This window comes from Psittacula echo, assembly GCF_963264785.1.
Source record: "Psittacula echo genome assembly, chromosome: 2".
In the NCBI taxonomy this organism is placed as follows: domain Eukaryota; kingdom Metazoa; phylum Chordata; class Aves; order Psittaciformes; family Psittacidae; genus Psittacula; species Psittacula echo.
Genome location: NC_137737.1, coordinates 65934787 through 65955314, shown reverse-complemented (window position 1 = coordinate 65955314; position 20528 = coordinate 65934787). Strand labels below are relative to the sequence as shown.

The window sequence follows — 20528 nt, the reverse complement described above, 5'->3', positions numbered from 1 at the left end:
ACATTCTTCTTTTATACTCTCTTTTGCTTTGTTTTGTTTGGCTTCATTTGGAACATTGTGGACAGTGATGTGAATGATTGGAGGTGGTGACAGTAAATGAGTAATGGGTGTAAGTATGGGGAACAGTACCAAGGTGATGATTAGAAAGCATGGTAGGAAGGAGAGTATTAAGTGCAAGAAATGATATCTGCATCCCTACTGAAATCTCCAGTTAATGTAAACATAAATATATACATACATGTGTCAGTTAAAGCAAAGTATTGCAGCAAGTACTGTCAAAAATTCTGATGTAGTTGGGGTAGCTAAACATAGTCTTAGCTTTAAATTAAACTTTTGGAAGCTCTTAACCCAGCCCTCAGTTGTGATTGATCTGTCAGAGAACTAGAATTAACATATGTAGTTTTTGTTCTGTAATTTCTTGATATGGTACTCAACGGATTAAGATAGGTATGGCATTGCCTTTTGCATACAACTCTATGTTTAGTTTCATCTGAATTTCTAGAATAGCAGCTTAATTAAAGCAAACTACATTGTCAGTCTCAGAATGGGAATGAACAAGGGTCTGCCAAGTCATATGGTTCTTGTGATTGGAAGATACAAGCCTTAGTCTCTAAATCTGCCATAATACTATACTGCCCCTTCACTTTCCAGAAATTACCACCATGGTGGCCATTCTCTTTTCCAGTCTTACTGAAATCTTGATTTCAGTTTTCTCATGCTGCTTTTTACCAAGTTCAGTTTTGCTACTCTTTTACATGTTTGGGTCCTCTGGCTCTCTATAAAGAGGTAATGCATCTGCCTGCAGCCCCACAACTAATATTTTATTTCAGATACTAGTTAACATTTCCCTCTTTCACACAGCTAAAGATGCTTGCATGGTACTGTCGTAGTTTGTATGTACTGTAAGTCCATACAGTGAGCTTTATGTTGCTCCTATGGGCATCCTTCATTAATGGTGAAGAGTTGTCTATAGTCTCTCTCAGTTGAGAGTCTGCGAGCTTTGCTGTGACCTTAGGTTGCACTCTAGCCTTTCACACTAGGTGTAAACCTACTGTGGTCCCGCTCTCCAAGGGGCTGTCCTAAGGGTAACCACTGTCTGCCTGGCTCTCAGAAGCAAACTAATTTTCATTATTTTATATTATCTACAGCTTATGTGTGTATGATTTACTGAATGATGATTCATTTCTACATGAATTTCAGTCTTAGGCTTGTTGGTTTTGTAGTCAATCTCTTCATTTCCAGTCAGGTCAATGGTTTTTGAATGTTCACAGTTCTTACTCTAAATCATAGTTTGAAGACTTGGTGATTTGGCCATGAGAAGAAACGGCCTCTGAACACTCACTGGGTTCACGACTCTTGTCCCAGTTTGTGACTGTGTCAGCTTTACAGTAAACCAGATGGGTAGCTCATTCTTCAAAAGTTTATTTGAAGAGTTTGTTTTCAGCTGGGTTTATTCCCCAGTATGGCTGTTTGTATCGCTTCATTAATAGCTATGGCAGCAAAAGAGAAGAGGACAAAAATCAGCATCTGGAGAGTGGGAATGCTACTTCTGGTTACAGTACCAGATTATGCCCGCTTAATTTTAGTTTAAATACAGCCTTTTGGGTTTTTTTTAATCTTTCACCAGGAGAGACCTTTTGTCTTGGTTTTTTTTTTCCCAGGAAAAAATAACTTTTTTGGGAAATGCCTTTAACCTCATTGTCTTGGATTTCTGTCTGTTCTTTAGCTTACTCACTGATTTGTCAACACAATTACTAGCAATGGACAAATGATAGTAGTGCCATGTATATCTAGACAGTCTTTAGTGCTTTCCCGACAGTCGAGGAAGATGTATTGTTAAAATGCAAAATCCTCTAAGCAGATGTGCTTCTTTTTCTCAATGAAGAATGAAAACAAGAATTGGAAATTGTAAGCAGTCTAGAAGAAAAAATGAAAACTAGGTTTAGAAAAGCTTTAGTCTTTTAGCAGATAGCACTCAGCTTACACTTCTGTAAGCATGGTGTGTGGTGTGGTTGTGCCAATTCAGATCTTCATGAGTATACTTTATATTGCATGTACAAATTCTACTGGATGTTCTACACTAAAATAAAATGATACTATAGAAATTCACATAAAGTAATCAGTATGCTTTTTGGTAAAGCAGTGTTAATAAGGCTTTAGATTATGGCTAGATTATAGCTGGTTTTTAACACTGGCCATACAGTCATCTGTTGTTTTGGCAGTATCTTGTAGTACATGTTGTATTATGTTAAGTGGGTGAAGAAAGAAAAAAGGAAGAACTGTCCAAAACAAAAATATGGTGAGAATTAAGTTTGAGTTCATTGTACCCTTGCCTATGGTTTAGCCTGAGGTGTTTCAGTGCATTTGAGTGATGTTTGTGAAACACAAATGCTTTGTTGTCTTTCAGAGGATGTATGTGTAACTGTTTAAACAGAAACCATACTTTTTTAATTGGATTGTTGTTGCTGCAGTAAGTTGGCCTTTCCTTTAGCATCCAGTATACCAATTTTCTTGTTCACAGCAAAAGCATAAAACAATAAAGTAGAGCTGCTGTTTTGATTGTATTTTTGTATGCTACTAATATAATGTAAAAATTTTGTGCAGTCTTAAGACTTTTTTTATAGTTTTTATGCGTCTTCACGTCGTATCATTGATATGTCTTTACAATCATGGGCATTTGTTACAACATGCAAATTTCACTCAGTCTGTGTTAACATATAAGTATGTCTTGCGGCATTATAAGCAGAGTACTTGTGTATAGAGTAGAATCTGGTGAAGTCTGAAGTAGCTTTCTTGCATTAGTGTCTTCATTTGAATTGCAGCAGCTGCAAGAAGAGATTGGATCATGAATCAGCAAGTGTGTCTTTTCTTAAACTGTAGCAGTAATTCATTTTTTACCTGAGTGTACAAGACCAGACACTTGACAGAAATGAACAGCAGCTGAATGTGTTAGAGGATTATTTGAGGTTTGTGTTTAACTGGTCAGAAATACGTGGAACTAGAACAAGAGAGTTTATTTCTTCGTTGATGTTTTCTAGAACTGAAGATTTTTAATGTAAAAAGAAAGTTGAGAGAATGTATTTAATTTCTCAGTCCCTGCTTCTTGCAGAATGTGAAGTTATTTCTTTCTTACGAGGTTCATTCACATAAAAATAATGTATAGAAGATAATCTTACTGCAGCCCAGACTTACATTATTGTCTGTGCAGTTATTCTTTTCTGACAGTGTGGTCCCCAAAAAGTGCTCAGGGAGAAGTCTCACAAGGTGAAATTATGCAATCTCGGGAAGTGAGGGGTATCAGGAAATGAGAATCATTCTAGGAACATTATAGGAATCACAAGCAAAGCATTACAGGAGTAATGGTTTTGAGCACTGTGCAAGATGACTGCCTGACTTTTTTTTTTTTTTTCCTCCTCTCTATGTAGAACTGGAATAATCTGAAACCTGGGTTTATCATGTTCAAAATACTGTTTCCTTGGAAACATTCCATAAAATTAAACTTGTTTTCAGTTTGAAATGAAAGACTCAAACTGTCTGTGGCATATTTTGAAACATTTAAATAGAGATAAATTTACCAGCTCATTTCTTATTATGATTGTGCAGACAATAAGGATCTTGGATTAGCATATTGCTACAAAATTTTAATGTGGAGTAACTATATAAAAAATGAAATTTAGATACCTTTTTAGAGTACTGTGTTTCTGACCTTACAGAGTCAGTGAAGACAGTGTAAGAGAGTTATTCAGACTTTCTACATCCTTGCAAGTCAGTTGTGCAAGCCATTTAGAAAGTCATTTAGTCTCAAAATTCCTACAGATGTTGCAGTCTTTTGTACTTGTACGCTTTTCTAAGATACAAATGTGATAGTAAAACTGCACTTGTATGGCCTACATTTTTTTAATTTCAGCGTTAATTCTGCTTTTCTTAGTAGTCAGTGCATTTGAAACATTTGGATGTTTTCAGTGGCCTTATTTATGGGTTTAGACGTGTTGGTGCTTGGACTTAGGCTCCTAACAGATATTACAGTAACTTAGGTTTTAACACCATATGGTTGAAGTTGCTTTCTTTAAATGGGTAGCATGTGGGTGATAAGATACTGGGTTGATTATTTACTTTCTTCATCATCATCAAAAGAGCTTGAATTTTGATATAGCAGTTCTTCAGGTTATACTGTCGTTTGTAGAACATGTAGGGTCAGTGAGAGTCAGAAGGAATTTGACCCTTTGCAGATAGGTTGCTAATGAAATCTATAGTAGGGAGGCTATTACCTTTTTTTCTTTTTTCATTGCTTAAAAGATATGTTAATGCATTTTACTTGTCTGTACAAATACAGTATAGAATATTTGTTGGAGGTTGTTTGATTGTTTTTTTTTTTATTTGTTGGGGTTTTTTTCTTTTAACTTGATAAATGGTTATTTAGTACTTAATTTTATTTTTAACCACTAGCAAGCTTTCTGAGGCACTTGTAGTTTGGTATAGTTTTTGAGATTCTATATTACTCTCTATGGAATGGATGGGATCGGATATAATTAACCTGAATTCTGATTACTATCAACTTCCATATTGAAGGATCTTCCGTAGACTTTCACTGCAGTAGCTAAAAGATCTAATGGAACAATTTCAAATAAAAGGCAGAATTGTGTATCTTTTATGAACTGCTGGGGTATTTTTCCTTATGTTTTAGTGGTTTAGTTTTGTATCATCTCTTACTGCTACTTTCTCCTTTTATTTGATTCTGTTTGGGTTTGTTTTTCTCACACTTAATCTATTCAGATATCCAGATAGACACTTTAGCTTCAGCTGCTTCTTATATATTTCGCTGCCTAGGCTTTTGTGTCTGTGTTAGTGGGGAAAAAATAAGTATCACAGTGCCTCTATTTTTGGCATTGACATTTCTTTTGCTTTGTGGCAATAAGTGTTAATCTTCAGCAATTTTTAAGCTCTGTAGTTTAATAGTATACCTAAAAATTTCTGTATGACTTGAGGTCGTGAAATGTAAGCTAGAAGATGTACTGACACACGAAAATGGTGATCTATATCTTTAATGAACTGGAATAAAAATAAATACAATTTGAAATGAATAATCAAGAGTATATAAGATGATTTTGCTTTCTTGGTCCTAAGACCAGTGTAGCTGCACTTTATATTGGTTTTCAGCCACAGTCTCTTCAGTCTCTCATAGGTTGATTTCATGAATTCCATTGGTGGTTTTACATGTTGTTTTTTAATTTTCTGAGCTCCTGTAAGACTTGGGTGCTTTAATAAATTGATGAGTAGCAACTGGTGGGACCAAAATGCTGAGAGAGATGGGCTTCTTAATAAAAAGGGTCCCGAGTCACTTCCTTTCATTTGCCTAAATAGGTGATCCTCCTACCGCAGCATCCAGGGATGTTTATGGGTGGGGAGCTGAGATGTAGGCACTGTCTACAGGTACAGAAGGAAGTGATGGGGGAGGCAACATCAGAACTACACCATTATTCACCCTCTCTATGAATAACCACAGAAGAACCACACTGTCATTCCAGTTTAGGAAGGTGCCACACCAGGATCGTGCTGCTTCCTAGTGCTGGCACCTCTCATTCCCCAGGGCTGCTGTTCCAGCATGACATAGCCTGAGTGGACCTGTTCTTCCTGCCTGTCGCTACCTCCTAGACCAAACCCATTCATGTGACAGGGCAGCAGGAAGTACATTGTGAACTGACAGAACAGTGTGGGCCTGCATTGCACCTGGTTACTAGGATGAATGCTTTTTTTATCATGGACTAAGGAAGGAAAAGTTAAATGCATGGCTCTGACACTGCTCTGATTCCTAGACACATGATACATGAACTTTAAGGAAGCAAACAGAAGGACAGTTTATGTAATTCCTCCCACTGAAGCAAGTCTTTTTGCAGGCAATGACTCTGGACCTAAATATGGGTTAAGGTTCTTTAAAAAACAAATAAAAAAGTATTTTTAAGCCTGTTAAGCTTACAGGTGCCAGGAAAAGGGACAAAAACCCCAAACCCTTAAATGTAGTGGTTTGGCGTAAATACAACTGCTGTTACAAATTTTAGAGCATCTAAAGTCGATCTGTCATAGTACTGTTTCCCCCCTCAATTTCTAACATACTATGTCTAGTTGAACATGAGATTTGCTATCCCTCAGCTATAACAAACAATAAATTAGCTTAACTGGTGAGCCTTTAATTTCACTCACATCCAAACCATAAATTGTAGGCATTCCTTTTTCCTTTTGAAAGATGTCTATAGTAAATGCGTTAATTATTTGAAATGTTTTAATCTAGTTTTACTTGAGTTTCTATGAAGTCCAAGTCTTCTTGTTCCCAGCGGTATTAAATACAGTGGGTCTGTGTTTACAGTTGTTACTGAGTTAAAGAGGAGGCTCAGAAGATACGATATCTGGGAGAGAAAAAACAAGTGCTACCAAAATGCTACCTAAATGATGATTTTCTGTCTAACATTTTACATTTTTTGTATAACCTTAATCTTGTTTCTAGAAGAATACTGAAATGAAATAATTATCCATTTGGGATAAAGGTGTTTTCTTTATATGACTGCCATTGGAAGGCTCTTTGCAGTTTTTGGAGTTCAACTTACCTGAATTATTTTAGAAAATTGCTCTATTTAATAAATTATCCTTAACAGGAGACTTTGTCTTTACATGAGAATCCTTCATGCGTCAAACTTCAGACAATGCTAAGAACAATTCTGTCATTATTATTTAAGGCAAAATCAAGGGTTATCCACTTGTTGCTTTCATTTATAATTGTTTTGTTGAATGACCTGATGCAGTGGTGGCTTAGTAATGTAATTAGCAAAGCAGCAAAGACTAATCCTTTTGTTTGTTGCCCTTTGCTTCAGCTCTTCAGTATCTCTAAATGAGATACTTTGTATTATCAGATATGCATAGTATCTGCTATATGGTTCCAAGGTTCCATTTCATGCTGATATGTTGAAGGGAAAGGAAGATGGTATCATACATTAGGAATTATCAGAGGAGGGCTTTGTAAATATCAAACACAGAAGCAGGTAAGGTAATCGTTGGAAGTGATCAATAGAAAGAGCAGAAAGCTCAGTACACAATTAAGCATAGGGCTTCTGAGATTTGCTGCTCAGTTTCGTTCTATGTGAAATGTGTTTAAAACAGCAGATTAACCTATACTTCCTCGAAGAATAATTGCTTAAAAATTGCATTATATGAGATGGGAATACAAAGGTTGTATTTCTTCAACTATTTTCCAGCTGGCATGGGTGATTATTTGTTTTTATATATACAGTTTATTATTTAATGACAGGTTTATGTTAAGTATTTTGAACTAGTGTCAGTAATTTTAATGTTTTGATAAACTAGGAAATATTAGGTTTAGGTGATTTTTAGATGATGCCGCCTTTAGTCTCATGGGGGGTTGGTTTAATTTGTGCTTGGGGGCGTTGGTGAAAGCCTTAAAGCATTATGCTGTTTCTCTTTTTGAGTTCTTGTCATCCTGATCATGAAATTACTTTTGTTTGTGGAACAGAAGCAAAATTGTTTCTACTAACTTCAAATAGTGTGATTTTGGGGTGGGGAGATGATTTTTTTGTTTTCTTTTTTTTTTTTTACCTTTCCAGTACTTGCTATCAAATTGATAACAATTATGCTGGATATGACTTTATTAAAACTACGTTTTGTAAGGCTGACTTTTGGACTTTATTGGCCTAGCTGTAACTTTTTAGATTTAAGATTATGGGTAAGTACAGTAAAATATTGTGCCTTGTTAGTTCGTCAACAGATTCCCAACAGTTAAGTAACACTGCTGGTGAATGTCTCAAGATGGCATTCTGCTCTATGATCCAGGCCTTTAATGGCTTAGTGTGATCTTTTTGTAAGTGCTATGCTAAGAATGCATTTTGGTGCAGAAATAATGCAGGTTTGCATCTATTTTGTAAAATTACTCATTTCAGATTATATGCAAAACATGATTAGGCATGATGAAATATGATGTGTATAGCTTTATACCTACTTTCAAAATAAGGCATGGGCTTTGATGTTTTTGTTCATACTTTATGCCTAATATCAGTATTCTCTATTGATAACCCAGGATGCCTAAAAGAGAAGGACGTTTTCATTGCTTCCTGCAAGGACAGAATCTGTCTGTGTCAAACCATATATACTAGGAATTACTTTTCACTTTCCTTGCTGCTATGCCACTCAGCATATTAAATGACCCCTCAGCAGCTTTATTGGTATATAACTAATCAGCACAGTGTTTCTTAGCGATACCCCCATACATATACATAGTTTTATAAGAAAGAGATACATTTCTTTTGTTCTTTCATTTTTACAGTTACATGGGAATTGGGCTGTCAGCGCAGGGTGTGAACATGAACAGACTACCAGGTATGTTCCAGTTTTCATTACATAAGTTACTTATGTTGGTTAATTGTGGTTCTTCTTTTAAATATGCTTGACTTTGATAGGAAGGTTCTGGTAAGCAACAGTGTAGCATAACATCTCTGTGTTGTATATGTCGTTTGAGTTATGTACAGCTTGCAGCTAAAATAAAGTTCAGCTTTTACTGTATGTTTGCTCCTGTACTATTTCCCACAATTTTGTGTTAATTTATAACATATATATTTATAACATTATGCAGATACTTTTTAGCAGACAAATTTTTAACATTGACTTGCACGGTCAATGATGCTGTCTTGTTAACAGCTCTCTGCAGTATCTCTGCATAGTATTTACAGAAGTTGTGTGTATATGCTGTTTTTTCAGTTGATCTTTAAATGTTTAAGACAACCAACCAACCACCAACATAAATAAACAAAAAACCAAGCAAAGCACCAACTGGCTTTTTTTTTTTGATTGTTACTATTAGCCAAGTATAAAATCATGTTAAATTGACCTCAGAGTATCTGTATTCTCTTTCTTGTGCATTGTTACTTTCTCACGCAAATTTTCTGGTGAAGATCTTTATGATGACAGTAGTTACACTGTGAGCCCAGTTAAGGGGGAATGAATTACTAGTTTGTGACATTAAGTTATTTTGAGTATGATTTAGGATGCGTTGCAAATAATTACCAGCGATACTGCTTATCAATGTAACTGCAGTAATTTGGGGGACTTAATTTACTGAGAGATGCTTACTGTGGTGCCAGCTGAAGCTACCGATCATACAGATTAAGGGCCTAAGTATGAAAAAGACTTCCAAATTAACCTGTTAGGCAGAAGCTTGATAGAAGAATTAACCTGCAACCTTTTAATCTTTAAAAATGAGTTGTCAGTATAACTTCTTATAGTTAGAATGTGTGCATATGTTTATGAAATTTGGCAATTTGTGTTAAAGATCATGCTTTATATTATTTTGAATAGGCATTTAATAGACCTGTTAGGAAGATTATGTGGTGCCTGACAGTTTACTCCTTTTCTAAGTGTTTTTGTTTAGTATTGAATTGCAGAGAGTGTGGACAGGTATTTTCAAATAAGCTCAGACTAAAATTGCTTGTTGTGAATTTCACTGAGTAGTGTAACAATATGAAGCTTCTTAACTGGTTCTGCAACTTCTTCACCTGCAGAATTACCACCATATTTGCATACATAATGATTTGCTTGCTGGTTGTGAGTTTAACCTGTATTGATAATATTTTTTTCCTTCTTTTAATTTTCAGGGCAGCAAAGCTAGTGACACTACAGTCTGGAGATTCTGCTATTACGCAGAGACTGCTTGCTGCTGAATAGTCATTGCGAATGATCAAGAGTAGAAATGTGTTTCCCCAGAGATGCATGTTTGGGTTTTAGCCAGGAAAAATTTGATTATGACATATGGCAGCAATAGTTCTGCAAGATGAAAGGGAGAACAGGAGAATCTTAACTGTTTTACTGGGACATGTCAGATCTGCATATAGCTTTTCAAATTTCCACATTGTAGCTGATTATATTTTTGAAGTTGCCAGTTTTGTGAAAGAGAAAAATGTGTGATCTGAATTTGCATTACCTGTTACCTACTACAAATGGAATTACCTTTTCAGCCATTTTGATAGAAGTTGTCATTTTTTTAAAAATGAAATAGATTTTTTAGATAAGAAATCTTAGAAAGCAGAAAGCTGAGCATAGTAATTAACTGTATTAACACAGTCTTTCCATTATTTCATAATAAAGGAAATGAATAAATTGCAAATGCTTTGTTCTCTAGGTTGGGATAAACATTCATATGGTTACCATGGAGATGATGGACATTCATTCTGTTCCTCTGGAACTGGACAACCTTATGGCCCAACGTTTACTACGGGTGATGTCATTGGTTGTTGTGTCAACCTTATCAATAATACCTGCTTCTACACAAAGAATGGACACAGCTTGGGTATGGAGAAACATTACCGTTAATGATAATACTATGTCTGTAAGTCTTGTAAATCTGAGACTCTGTTCATGTCAGGAACAAAGCGTTTGAATAGTTCTTTTGATAGTCTTACATGACTACTAAGTAAAGAATTGGGAAGAACAATTTCTTATGTGCCACTTGCAGTAACATTGAGTGTGAATTTGGAAGGATTTGTCATAATACCTCATTCCACAGGGCCTACATTTGTGCACTCCATTACTAAATCCTCAGATAATACTTGATGCTTATAAGGTAATAGATAATAAGAGAATTGGAGAAATGGAGAATGGATATAGCTAAAATTCATTGCTGCTGTATGAAGGACACTTAGCCTTCACTAAAACCTTACCTTGTATGGGTATTATTTTGAGCATATGTTGGAGAACAGTGTCTTTTGGATTCTCAGTCTGGAGTCAGGCATAGTTGGGCTAAAGCCATGAATTATGCAAGTTGTGCTAAAATTAAGTCTGTTAAATTCTTGTGGCAAATTTTAGTATTATGCAAGACTGAAAGAGAATTTTTGAGTTTGAAGACACAAGGAAGGGGTAGAGTTAAGATTTTTTGGTGCAGTGTATATATAATAATTCCATGATTTAGTGCAGTTTAGTGAGCAAAGATACAGAGTGTAAAGAAAGAAGGGGAAAAATATCTACTAGGCCCTGAGCAAACAGATTTAACTTTGGAGTTTCCTGCCTCTGCTCAGAGCAGGGTTTAGGTGTCTCCAAAGGGCAATTCCAAGTAATTACTTCTGTGATTCTATCATAATTTAATGTTTCTTCTAAATTGAGTAAGTGTATATACCTGCACTTAATACACTGACAGCTATGGCAGTGGTACACTTTAACCATGCACTGTGTAGTAGTGTCTTTTGGCCTTGTTTCAGGGTATATGTTGAAATGGAAGACAATAGATTCATGTTGTGTTTACCCTGACTTTAACTGGATTAAATCTGAACTCCCATTTTGGAACTAGTAGCAGTGTGCCTGCAGGTAGGTTGGATCAGATCATTGGTCAACTAAAGAGACAGTGGTTTTCTGACTACAGTTCTGGTCATACGCATGGAAGAGTGAAGAAGGGAGGAACAGAAACCTTCTCTTTTAGTGGAAGTCTTAAAGCCAACTGGATTAGGCCAAATATGAAAAAGTCACTCCAAGTGATTAAAATCTCTTTTTAGAGGAGAACAGAATGGCATAGGTGAGGAGAGGCTAGTAAGATGTCATCTGTCATAGACAGAGTTTGACAAACACTTTATGGATTTCAGAAGGAAACCTGACAGCTGTTCTGCTGTGGTGGGCTTTGCTAGCTTGAATTTCTGTCAGAGGAAAATCGATTCTTAAGGGGAAAAAGAAATTGTTTAGGGGAAAAAGAAATTAGAATTTGTGGCTGTCTTGCTGAGTTGTTTCTGCTATTTGTCCAGAATTCTTACATGATCGTGACTTTGAGGACATTTATGTTTCTTCTTTGGGCTACAGGTGCAGTCTTAGAGTACTGGAAATCTCTGGCTCAGCTTGGGATTTGATGCTGCAAAAAGGGCTAAGCAATTATTTACGCAAGTGTGAAATTCTGGGTTAAAAAAAAATCCGTCACCACTAACAGAAAACCCCTACAAACCTGGAAACTAAACTCCCCCCCAAAACACCAATACCTAGATGTCACTCAGTCATCAATTATCATTTATATGTCTTGCCTACTGCCATGGTTACTTTGGAAAAGAGCAAGTTGGATGTCAAAATGTGCCAAACAGGAAGTTTATAAAAAGTTAGGGTGTGAAGAGGCAATGAGTGACATGTTAGCTTTGACATGTGATGGGAGGAAATGGATTCGGTCTATATTCTTTTGTATCAGACGTGAGTAAGGAATCTAGATGCTCTTGATGTTTGCAATCTTGGTGAAGAATGGAGGTGGAAAGAAGAGGTGGAATTTAGGACCAGAGGTTAAAAACTTTGTTTTAATCTTAAATTTGAAAAGGCAATGATATAAAATAAAGAAGAGTTTGAAGGGATAAGTGGATTTCAGTCATTATGCACTTGTGAAAAAATAAATTCAAAGAAATACTTGCAACAGTAAAGGAAATTATGAAATACTATTGTAATTTTTCTGCCAGAAGGAGATTTCCTGATACTTACTTTTTAACTGAAAGCTCCCCCACTTCCCCCTCTAAAATTGCTTGAAGTTCCTGAAGTGTATAGAGGTCAGATTTTTCTCTAATCCTGAGACAGTAAAATCACTGCGTTGGTTTTAGCGGTAGATGGATGCTTGTAATAACACAAGATAGTAAACTACTCTATTTGAAAACTAAAATGCCATGGCGTGGATTAGAATGAAACATTTACCATACTGGTTTGGAGTATTACATGCTACTCATGTGAAGATCATATGTACTTGTGAAGAAAAGTAATAGCAAACAAGAAAAGACATCATTAAATCTTGCTGTTGCAGCATCAAGACATGCAAGTGAAGACATATCTTCAGATATTCTTATTGTGCCTCTATTCTGTAGCCAGAATTTTCATACTTTCTAATCTGTGTATGTGCATGATGTTTGGTAAATCTTATGTCCTTTGTTGAAAAATTGAGGGCAAATTGAGTACTTTTGAATGACAGCTACTTTTTGCCAGTATTGCTCTTGATTACTCAAGCAAATTAGTTGTGCCTAAGCATCACTGATGTCACTATCCTTAACTACTTATTTCTGAGATGGTTTGAGTGAGTTTTCTGAACATGTAATGATACACTTAAGAAAATGAGGCAAGAATCCAGACATGAAAATTAATCTTAATTTTCTCTTCATTACAGGCATCGCTTTCACAGATCTACCGGTAAGAGAAGTGCATTTTCAAACAGCTTTCCTTCATATTGTAAACAGATGTTTCAGTTGTAACTTGTGTTTACCTTATGTTTCTTGGAAGTACTGTGATAATCATCTTAACCAATTTAATATAATAAATTTTTCCTCACCATTTAAGTGGTGATTTGTTAATGAAAGCCAAATTTTTTTTGTTTTTAAACTGATTTTCACAGGAGTTTTTCTTCTCAGGTTTTGACAGGCACTTCTAATGGAAGTGTAGCAGGAAATAATGCATACAAGTAGTTGTTACATACTTTGATATATACAGGCGTTACATACAAAGTGGAAGCTATATTAAACATGAGCATGGTTCATGTGGGTGTTCAGCTGTGTATCATACACAGAAAGGCTGGCTACTTAACGCATGGTGACTGTAACTCATCCTTGATATCTAATTTTCAGAATCTTTCTCTATACTGGTTACTCCATGGGGTCAAACATGTCAAAGTTTTGGTTTGTTACTTTTTAAAGCAAGCTTGGGGATACCTGAAGTTGTCTAGCTTTTCTGTCAATTAAATTGTAATTTCCTTGAAGTTGTTAGAAATGTGTTCTCCATGCCACTGGTCCTGGCATAATGCTGCACTTCTGACTGTTGTTGGATTTTTATCTTTTCTCTTCATCCACTTAATTTCTCATTTAATCTGGTTAGGGTGAAGTGTGTGATCCATTTCCATCTGGCCAGTGACTCCCATTTGCTATGGCCTTATGCGTCAAGGACAAATATTAAGGAAAAATTAAGTCAGTAACTCAGGGCACCTCCCAGCTCCACCACAAGGTTGAGTGCTTTGTGTAGGAAGCTTACTGCTGCTGTCCTGGACCTGTGGGATACCAGCAGGGCTCCTTGATGGCACGTGGTACCAGCACAGGAAAACTTACACTCTAATCTGAAGATTTAACCTAGACCCCTCCTCATTAAAATCAGTTGTTTTCATCTCATTAAAAGATTTGAGACTTGTGCTTTGTTGGTTAGTCTGGACTAGATAACACTGTGAGCAAGGTTTATTAAAAAAGGGGTGGTGGGGAAGTGGCAGGATTTGATTTGGGCATGGTTTTGACAACCAGACTATCTTTAATTTCAGTGAGCTTCAGTGTTCCTACTGATCTGTGTTGGTGGTCACTTGTTTATTGATAGCTTTAATTTATGTAGGATATAGTTCTGTAGATCAGCATACCAGTATACCATACCATTGTTGATTGTGGTGTGAATATGATGTGGTGTGAATTAATTTATAAATTAAAAAACAGCAACAAACCCCAGCCACCCAAAATCCCAACTGACTGCATTGCCGTTGCTGAGGTGCTTAGCTGCATTTAAGAAAGTTACATGAATCCCAGCAGGCAGATTTTACTTTTCTCGTATTTGGTGTATTTCAGATTTGCACCGAGACCTGATCTCTGAGCAAAAATTAAACTGAGACAACAATAAATGCTTTAAAGTCTTTTTGTAGATACAAGTCCAGGAATTCATGAGAACTTCAATGCACTGTCACAGTTCTTTTTAGGCGCCACACTTGGACTTTGAGGCTAATGAGTTCTCTATCCTGTCAGTTCTTACCACTAAAATTCAGCGATGTTTTAAGTATTTCACCCCAAAAGGAAAATGGCCCACTTTGTAAGTTTAATTTTTGTTCTCTTTTTAAAAGAAAAAGTCTGGTCTTTAAAAAGAATTTAAAAACTGGTGTTGAGTATCTTGTAAAATTGAAACCAGAAGTTGTAAACTTTAGCACAGTTTAAAAAGTGAATTTCCTGACTAGAAAGAGAATGATCAGTAAGGCCCTCATATTTCAAAATAAAAAAAAGTCATTGTGACTACTGGGAATAAAATTAGTCAGTCATTGTATTGCTAGATTGGTAGGAGTTGCTTTAACTGCTGGACAGATGATCCGGAGGTATTTGCTGCATCACACTACTGGTAGCGGTGGGGATATTATTACAGGGATGAAAAAAAAAAAAGAAAAGTGGGCCTTTAGAATAAGAGGAAAAAACTAATTAAAAAATTTCTTGCAGCCAAACTTGTACCCTACAGTAGGGCTTCAGACACCAGGAGAGGTTGTGGATGCTAATTTTGGACAGCACCCATTTGTGTTTGATATTGAAGACTACATGCGAGAATGGAGAACCAAAATTCAAGCGCAGATTGACAGATTTCCAATAGGAGATCGAGAAGGAGAATGGCAAACAATGATTCAGAAGTAAGGCTTTGAATATTGTTAATTTAAAAAAAGAGAAAAAGTTATTAATTGCATGATTCCAGAATTTTTTAAAGCATTGTACTTACTGTGCAAAAAAAGTACAGGTAGTGTTAAAACCTGGTACAGATGGTTTTGTTAACAGGTTGATAAACATTTATAAATTTGAGCATGAATAGATGTTTGGGGAAGAGTTCTCTGCATCGTTAATAATTAAGAGTTCATAATGATGAGTGTAAGCCTTCCATTCTGATTTGCCCTATCTCATGTGCAGTGGGGAGTTAAAAAAAATTGACGTGATTTTAATGGGCAGTTTTAATACCTTGGGCTCTGGAAATTTCCCTTTGTGTACTCAGCCTTTGGCATGCCAGGTTAAATTGTGGCTCATTAGTGTCTCACTTGGAAATATGGTGGTGTGCTTTTGCATTTCTTGTTTTTTCAGTGAAAACAAATGATCAGCGTGCAGATATTTAACTTCAGTATATGTCATGAGCAAACAAAGACGCTTAATTAGCAGGTACTATTTTAATTGAGCCTGCTTTTGGGTGATGAATCATTTTAATTCAAAATTCATCATAATCAAATGATACATAGATTTTTTTTAAAATGGTTTTTCTGTGCAGTGATCTGAAGAAGGTACTGGCCCTTCACTGAATTACGTTTGCATGACTTGTACGGAAGTTTCCGAATTTCAAGTAGAATTATTTATTTAGTCACTTTTTTTCAGAAAGAAGGGGTTTTTACATTCAAGAAGCTCTTGATCTCTGTACTTGTATGTAATGTGTGTTTCTGGGTTTTGTTTTTGTTTACTTTTAGAATGGTATCATCTTACTTAGTTCACCATGGATACTGTGCAACAGCAGAGGCATTCGCCAGATCCACAGACCAGACTGTGCTAGAAGAATTAGCTTCCATTAAAAATAGACAAAGTAAGGCTGGAAAGCATGTTGCATCCTTTTTCACCTCCCTTAAACAAATATTACCTAAAGCTTTCTCTTAAGCATCACTGTAGAATTTCCTTTCAGCACTACTACATAGTACAGTTTTTTGCTGTAGTGTAAACTTGCACACATATGAACATCTGGTTAAGAACAACTTCCACACTAACGCTTTGGAACTTGTTTGATGTAACAGAGTGTGATAAATTACCTGTTGTCTTTCTCTTGAATGGAAAATTGTGATCTGTCTTAAACAAATGTGTGTAATGTCTCTAAATGAGTGTTTGTGAGAGCTAATGGTCAGTCACAAGCAGGAATATAAAACAGTCTTGACAAACGTTTAGATTTTCATCTTGACTGGAAAGGGGTAGAGTTTAGAGAATGCTTTGTAAGTTAAATCAGATTCGAGTTTTCCTGCTTACAGATGTGAGGGGGAAGAGGACAAAGAGTACTAACAGCAATTCAGTTCTAACTTGCTGTGGCAGTGTTGTTTGGCAGCCTGATGAAACACTGCCTCCCCTGTTTGTTGAAATCCCCGCTGTACAACACAAGCATTTGTGTGACTGCATGACATACCACATGGGGAAACTGCTCTGGTTGAAAAATAACCCATTGCTTGGGCTATTTTTCATTCTGGATCTGTTTCTCTGTTGGTAGATAGAGCTGTGAAGCTGTTCGCAACTTGTGCTAAGTTACAGCAATATAAGCATCAACTAATGCAGGGACTGGTATGGAAAGGTTTAGTCAACTGCAACCTGACTGGAAGTGTGTGTTGTAGGTGAGAAGAGACTAAATTTTGTTTTTCTTAGTCAAAATTGAACCTGTGGGAGTGGGACAAAGTTTGGATATTCTTGGGCGATGATAGCTTGGACTGTGTTACTTCGTAAAAGCATGAAAATGAGAAGTAGCAGAAGAGTGTCTGCAATCTTAACCTAATCTAAGCGTGCAATCTGAGTACAAAGCAGATATATGCTGGCAAAAAATAAAAATACTGAGTGCTCACCTAGATATATGCAGGTGGAGCGCAGTTCTTAAGTTCTCCTGTCAAACACTTTGAGGAAGCATGATCTTTCTTTACACTTTTATTTTTATTTTTTTTTCTAAGAGGAAAAAACCTTGTTGATTGATGGTTGCAGTATCTTTTAATTGTTATTTTACATGTATGAATCCATAGCTGTCCATTTAACTGATGTTGGTTTTGGTGAGCAGAGTTCAGAAGTTGGTTTTGGCAGGATGAATGGAGAACCCATTGAAACAACATAACAGCTGTATCCAAGTTTACTAGAAAAAAATCCTAATCTCTTATTTGTTTTTTGGTGAACAGGAATTCAGAAATTGGTTTTAGCAGGAAGAATGGGAGAAGCCATTGAAACAACACAACAGTTGTATCCAAGTTTACTAGAAAGAAATCCTAATCTCTTATTTGCATTAAAGTGAGTCTTCAAATTATACAGATGTGTGTTTATAGATGGCACAGTACCTTCTGAGACAAGACAGTTACTCATTTAAAGCTTTCACAGAAATTTAAACAGAGTTAAGCAGCATTTTTTAGAAAATGTGTATAGTTCACTTTTTTATGCTGTATTATTTGCTACATGTTTAGGTTTTGTCATCAAGGTCCTGTTTTGCAGCATAATTCACATCTCACTGTAGACTTGTTTTTTAGAACTAAGCTTTGTGATTTTTAAGATCAATTTTAATCAGTTTGGGTGTCATGTAAAATTTAAACTGCAAACTGATATGGTGTCATGTTGAAGAAGGTTAAGAGTCCTGTTGGCATAAGCTCATCTGTTCCTCCAAATGGGTAACCGACTTTAAAGACCAGTTTAAATGAGCTGTTTCACTCCATGTCACTTTACTAGAAACCACTGGCTAATACTGCGGAAATTCCGTAATCCCAAAGAGTTCTCTTGGCTTCCCAGGCATGCAATAGTCACCTTCATTCTGGCATTTTTACTTGCCAGCTGCACTGATCCTCCAGAATTTTGTATCACATTGGTAGTGTTAAAGATTCCAGAAAAAAAATCTCTTATCTCTTATAAGAACAAAGCACTTCAATTCAATGTTAAGTAACTTGGAATGTGTTTGAAGTCTGTCATGCTTAAGAGCTGAACAGAATTCATGTGGTAGTACTGCAAACTTGCCAAAGAATTCACAAAATGTGAACATTCTGATGAAAGACTTCACTCAGTAACATCAATTCTATGTTAGATTTCTCTCAACCCGTCTGCCTAAATTCGCCTGTTCTATTGAGGCTATCCAAGCCTAAAACATAAAGCAGCAGTTCTGAGCTTCCTTAAAGTCCATAGCAAAACCTCCTTATCTAAAACAAAATTAACAAAGAGCAACAGCCTCTAAAGGGAAGGTTTGTATTGTGAGCTTGCTTTTCAGACTGTTTTCTAGTGCAAATGGTTAATGTTAAGAGTTACTCAAAGCTTATTGTTCCAGACAGTCAAAACTATGTTCTCATTTACTTTGAGAGAAATGACAGACATGACAAGGTAATGACATAGCCTTCTCAAGAAATAACCTTGCCCCTGCCAATAAAATAAAATAGTTAAGAAAGTGCAGTTCAGCTCTCTGAACTTTGAGGACTTACTGACAAAGTCTGGTCTTGAAGGATAATATTCCTGTTCTCCCTCACAGACTTTGTAATTGTGTATTTTTGGCTGAATACTCCAAAGCTTATTGATGTTTGGGGTGACTGATATCCAGCATTTTGCTGAGTCAGACTTTTTGTGTATTTAATGCTAAAATTAAATCATTGCTGTCATTGGTAAATTGAAATGTGTAAATTGCTTTATTAGCTTAACTTTTTTGCCTTTTGTTTAGGGTGCGCCAGTTCATAGAGATGGTGAATGGTACAGACAGTGAAGTGCGGTGTTTGGGAGGCCACAGTCCAAAATCTCAAGATAGTTACCCTGTTAGCCCACGATCATTCAGTAGTCCTAGCATGAGTCCCAGCCATGGAATGAATATTCACAATTTGGCGACAGGAAAAGGGAGCAGCACGCACTTTCCTGGTAAGTTAATGTGGGGAATATACCACACCATGGAGGTTTTGGGGTTTTTTTACAATGAAGTGTTGGGAGAAGTTAACAGATACGCACTAGGCTGACAATTTGTTTTGCTGAAGAGTTGATACTGAATGCTTTGCATAAAATTATAATTTTGTTATTAAAATAGGCATTTCTCAGTCACTGGGGAAATGGAAATTGTATAAATAGAAATGAATCTTTTTTGCATGTGCTCTTGGTTTTACTAATGGTTTGCAAAGTAGGTTGTGACTGGTTCTAAGAAGAGCTTGCTTCTGGGAGATGGAAGGTTCTGACACAAATTTCTGTGTCCTTTCAATGATAATTTAAGGGTTGGGCAAGGTGATTTCAGTCCAGTAAGTGGTATATATGATCCATTTCTCTGTGGTGTTTAGGGAATAGTAGGAACACCTGCTCTTGTGTAGGAAATACCAAATGCCACCACCTAGCTTCTGGTAAAAGAGTTTCTGCTGGCAGCCATATTTATTCTGCACAGTTGAAAGAGTTCTGAGAGTGCCTTGGTGGTGGTAAAGCTTCAGTGGGAAGCCATGGATGTTCAGAGCTTCCCCATTCCTCTGGGGGTGATCCCTTCCAAAGCACCTCTGCAGAGAGGAATTTAGACATACTGAAATGGTATGTGAATGTGTAGTCTTTGAACCAAGGACTCTTAAGGTAGTAGAGAACATCAACTTTCACTTCTGTTTCATTCTTAAATCCAAACTGGATTTGGGTCTCTCTTTCATTTTTCTCTCAGTGGGATTGGGTAGGAAGCCAGTGTACCCTGGCCACCAGAATACCTGCTGCCCTTGGCAAGGCAGCAGCTTTGCTTCTCGTCCCTCTGTGTCAAGACTGCTATCGTGTGTGAAGAGAGGTCTACTCACACTTCGTGTTTGTTCTTCAGGTGGTTATTGGGATGTATGGTAGAAAGTAACTTTCTAATTTTGAAAATAGAGGCACCACTTAATAAGCAAGTTGATGAATGTATTATTAGAATTGGGGCTTGGGATTTCCTGAGTGGCAGTAACTCTTTTGTTTATAAGAAGCCTTTCCTGGGACCTGTTTCTGTATTAGAAGATACTAGGGAGCTCTTGCTTTTGGGCTCGATGGAACTGGTAATTGCATGTTTGCTTCAAATAGTAGTTTCTTGATTACATT

General features: G+C 36.5%; 1 protein-coding gene across 7 annotated transcripts in view; it reads left to right on the top strand.

Moving 5' to 3' along the window:
- Positions 1-20528, top strand: part of RANBP9 (RAN binding protein 9) — a 40667-nt gene that overhangs the window by 12566 nt on the left and 7573 nt on the right. For all 7 annotated transcript variants that reach the window (XR_013956258.1, XM_080610627.1, XM_080610626.1 and 4 more), the window contains exons 3-9: positions 8327-8379; positions 10175-10342; positions 13160-13182; positions 15219-15403; positions 16217-16329; positions 17663-17771; positions 19171-19361. Coding sequence is in view for 6 of the 7 variants with exons in the window: in XM_080610627.1 (XP_080466753.1) it covers positions 8327-8379; positions 10175-10342; positions 13160-13182; positions 15219-15403; positions 16217-16329; positions 17663-17771; positions 19171-19361 (842 nt within the window). In the remaining variant the exon portion in view is untranslated. The remainder of the gene's footprint in view (positions 1-8326; positions 8380-10174; positions 10343-13159; positions 13183-15218; positions 15404-16216; positions 16330-17662; positions 17772-19170; positions 19362-20528) is intronic.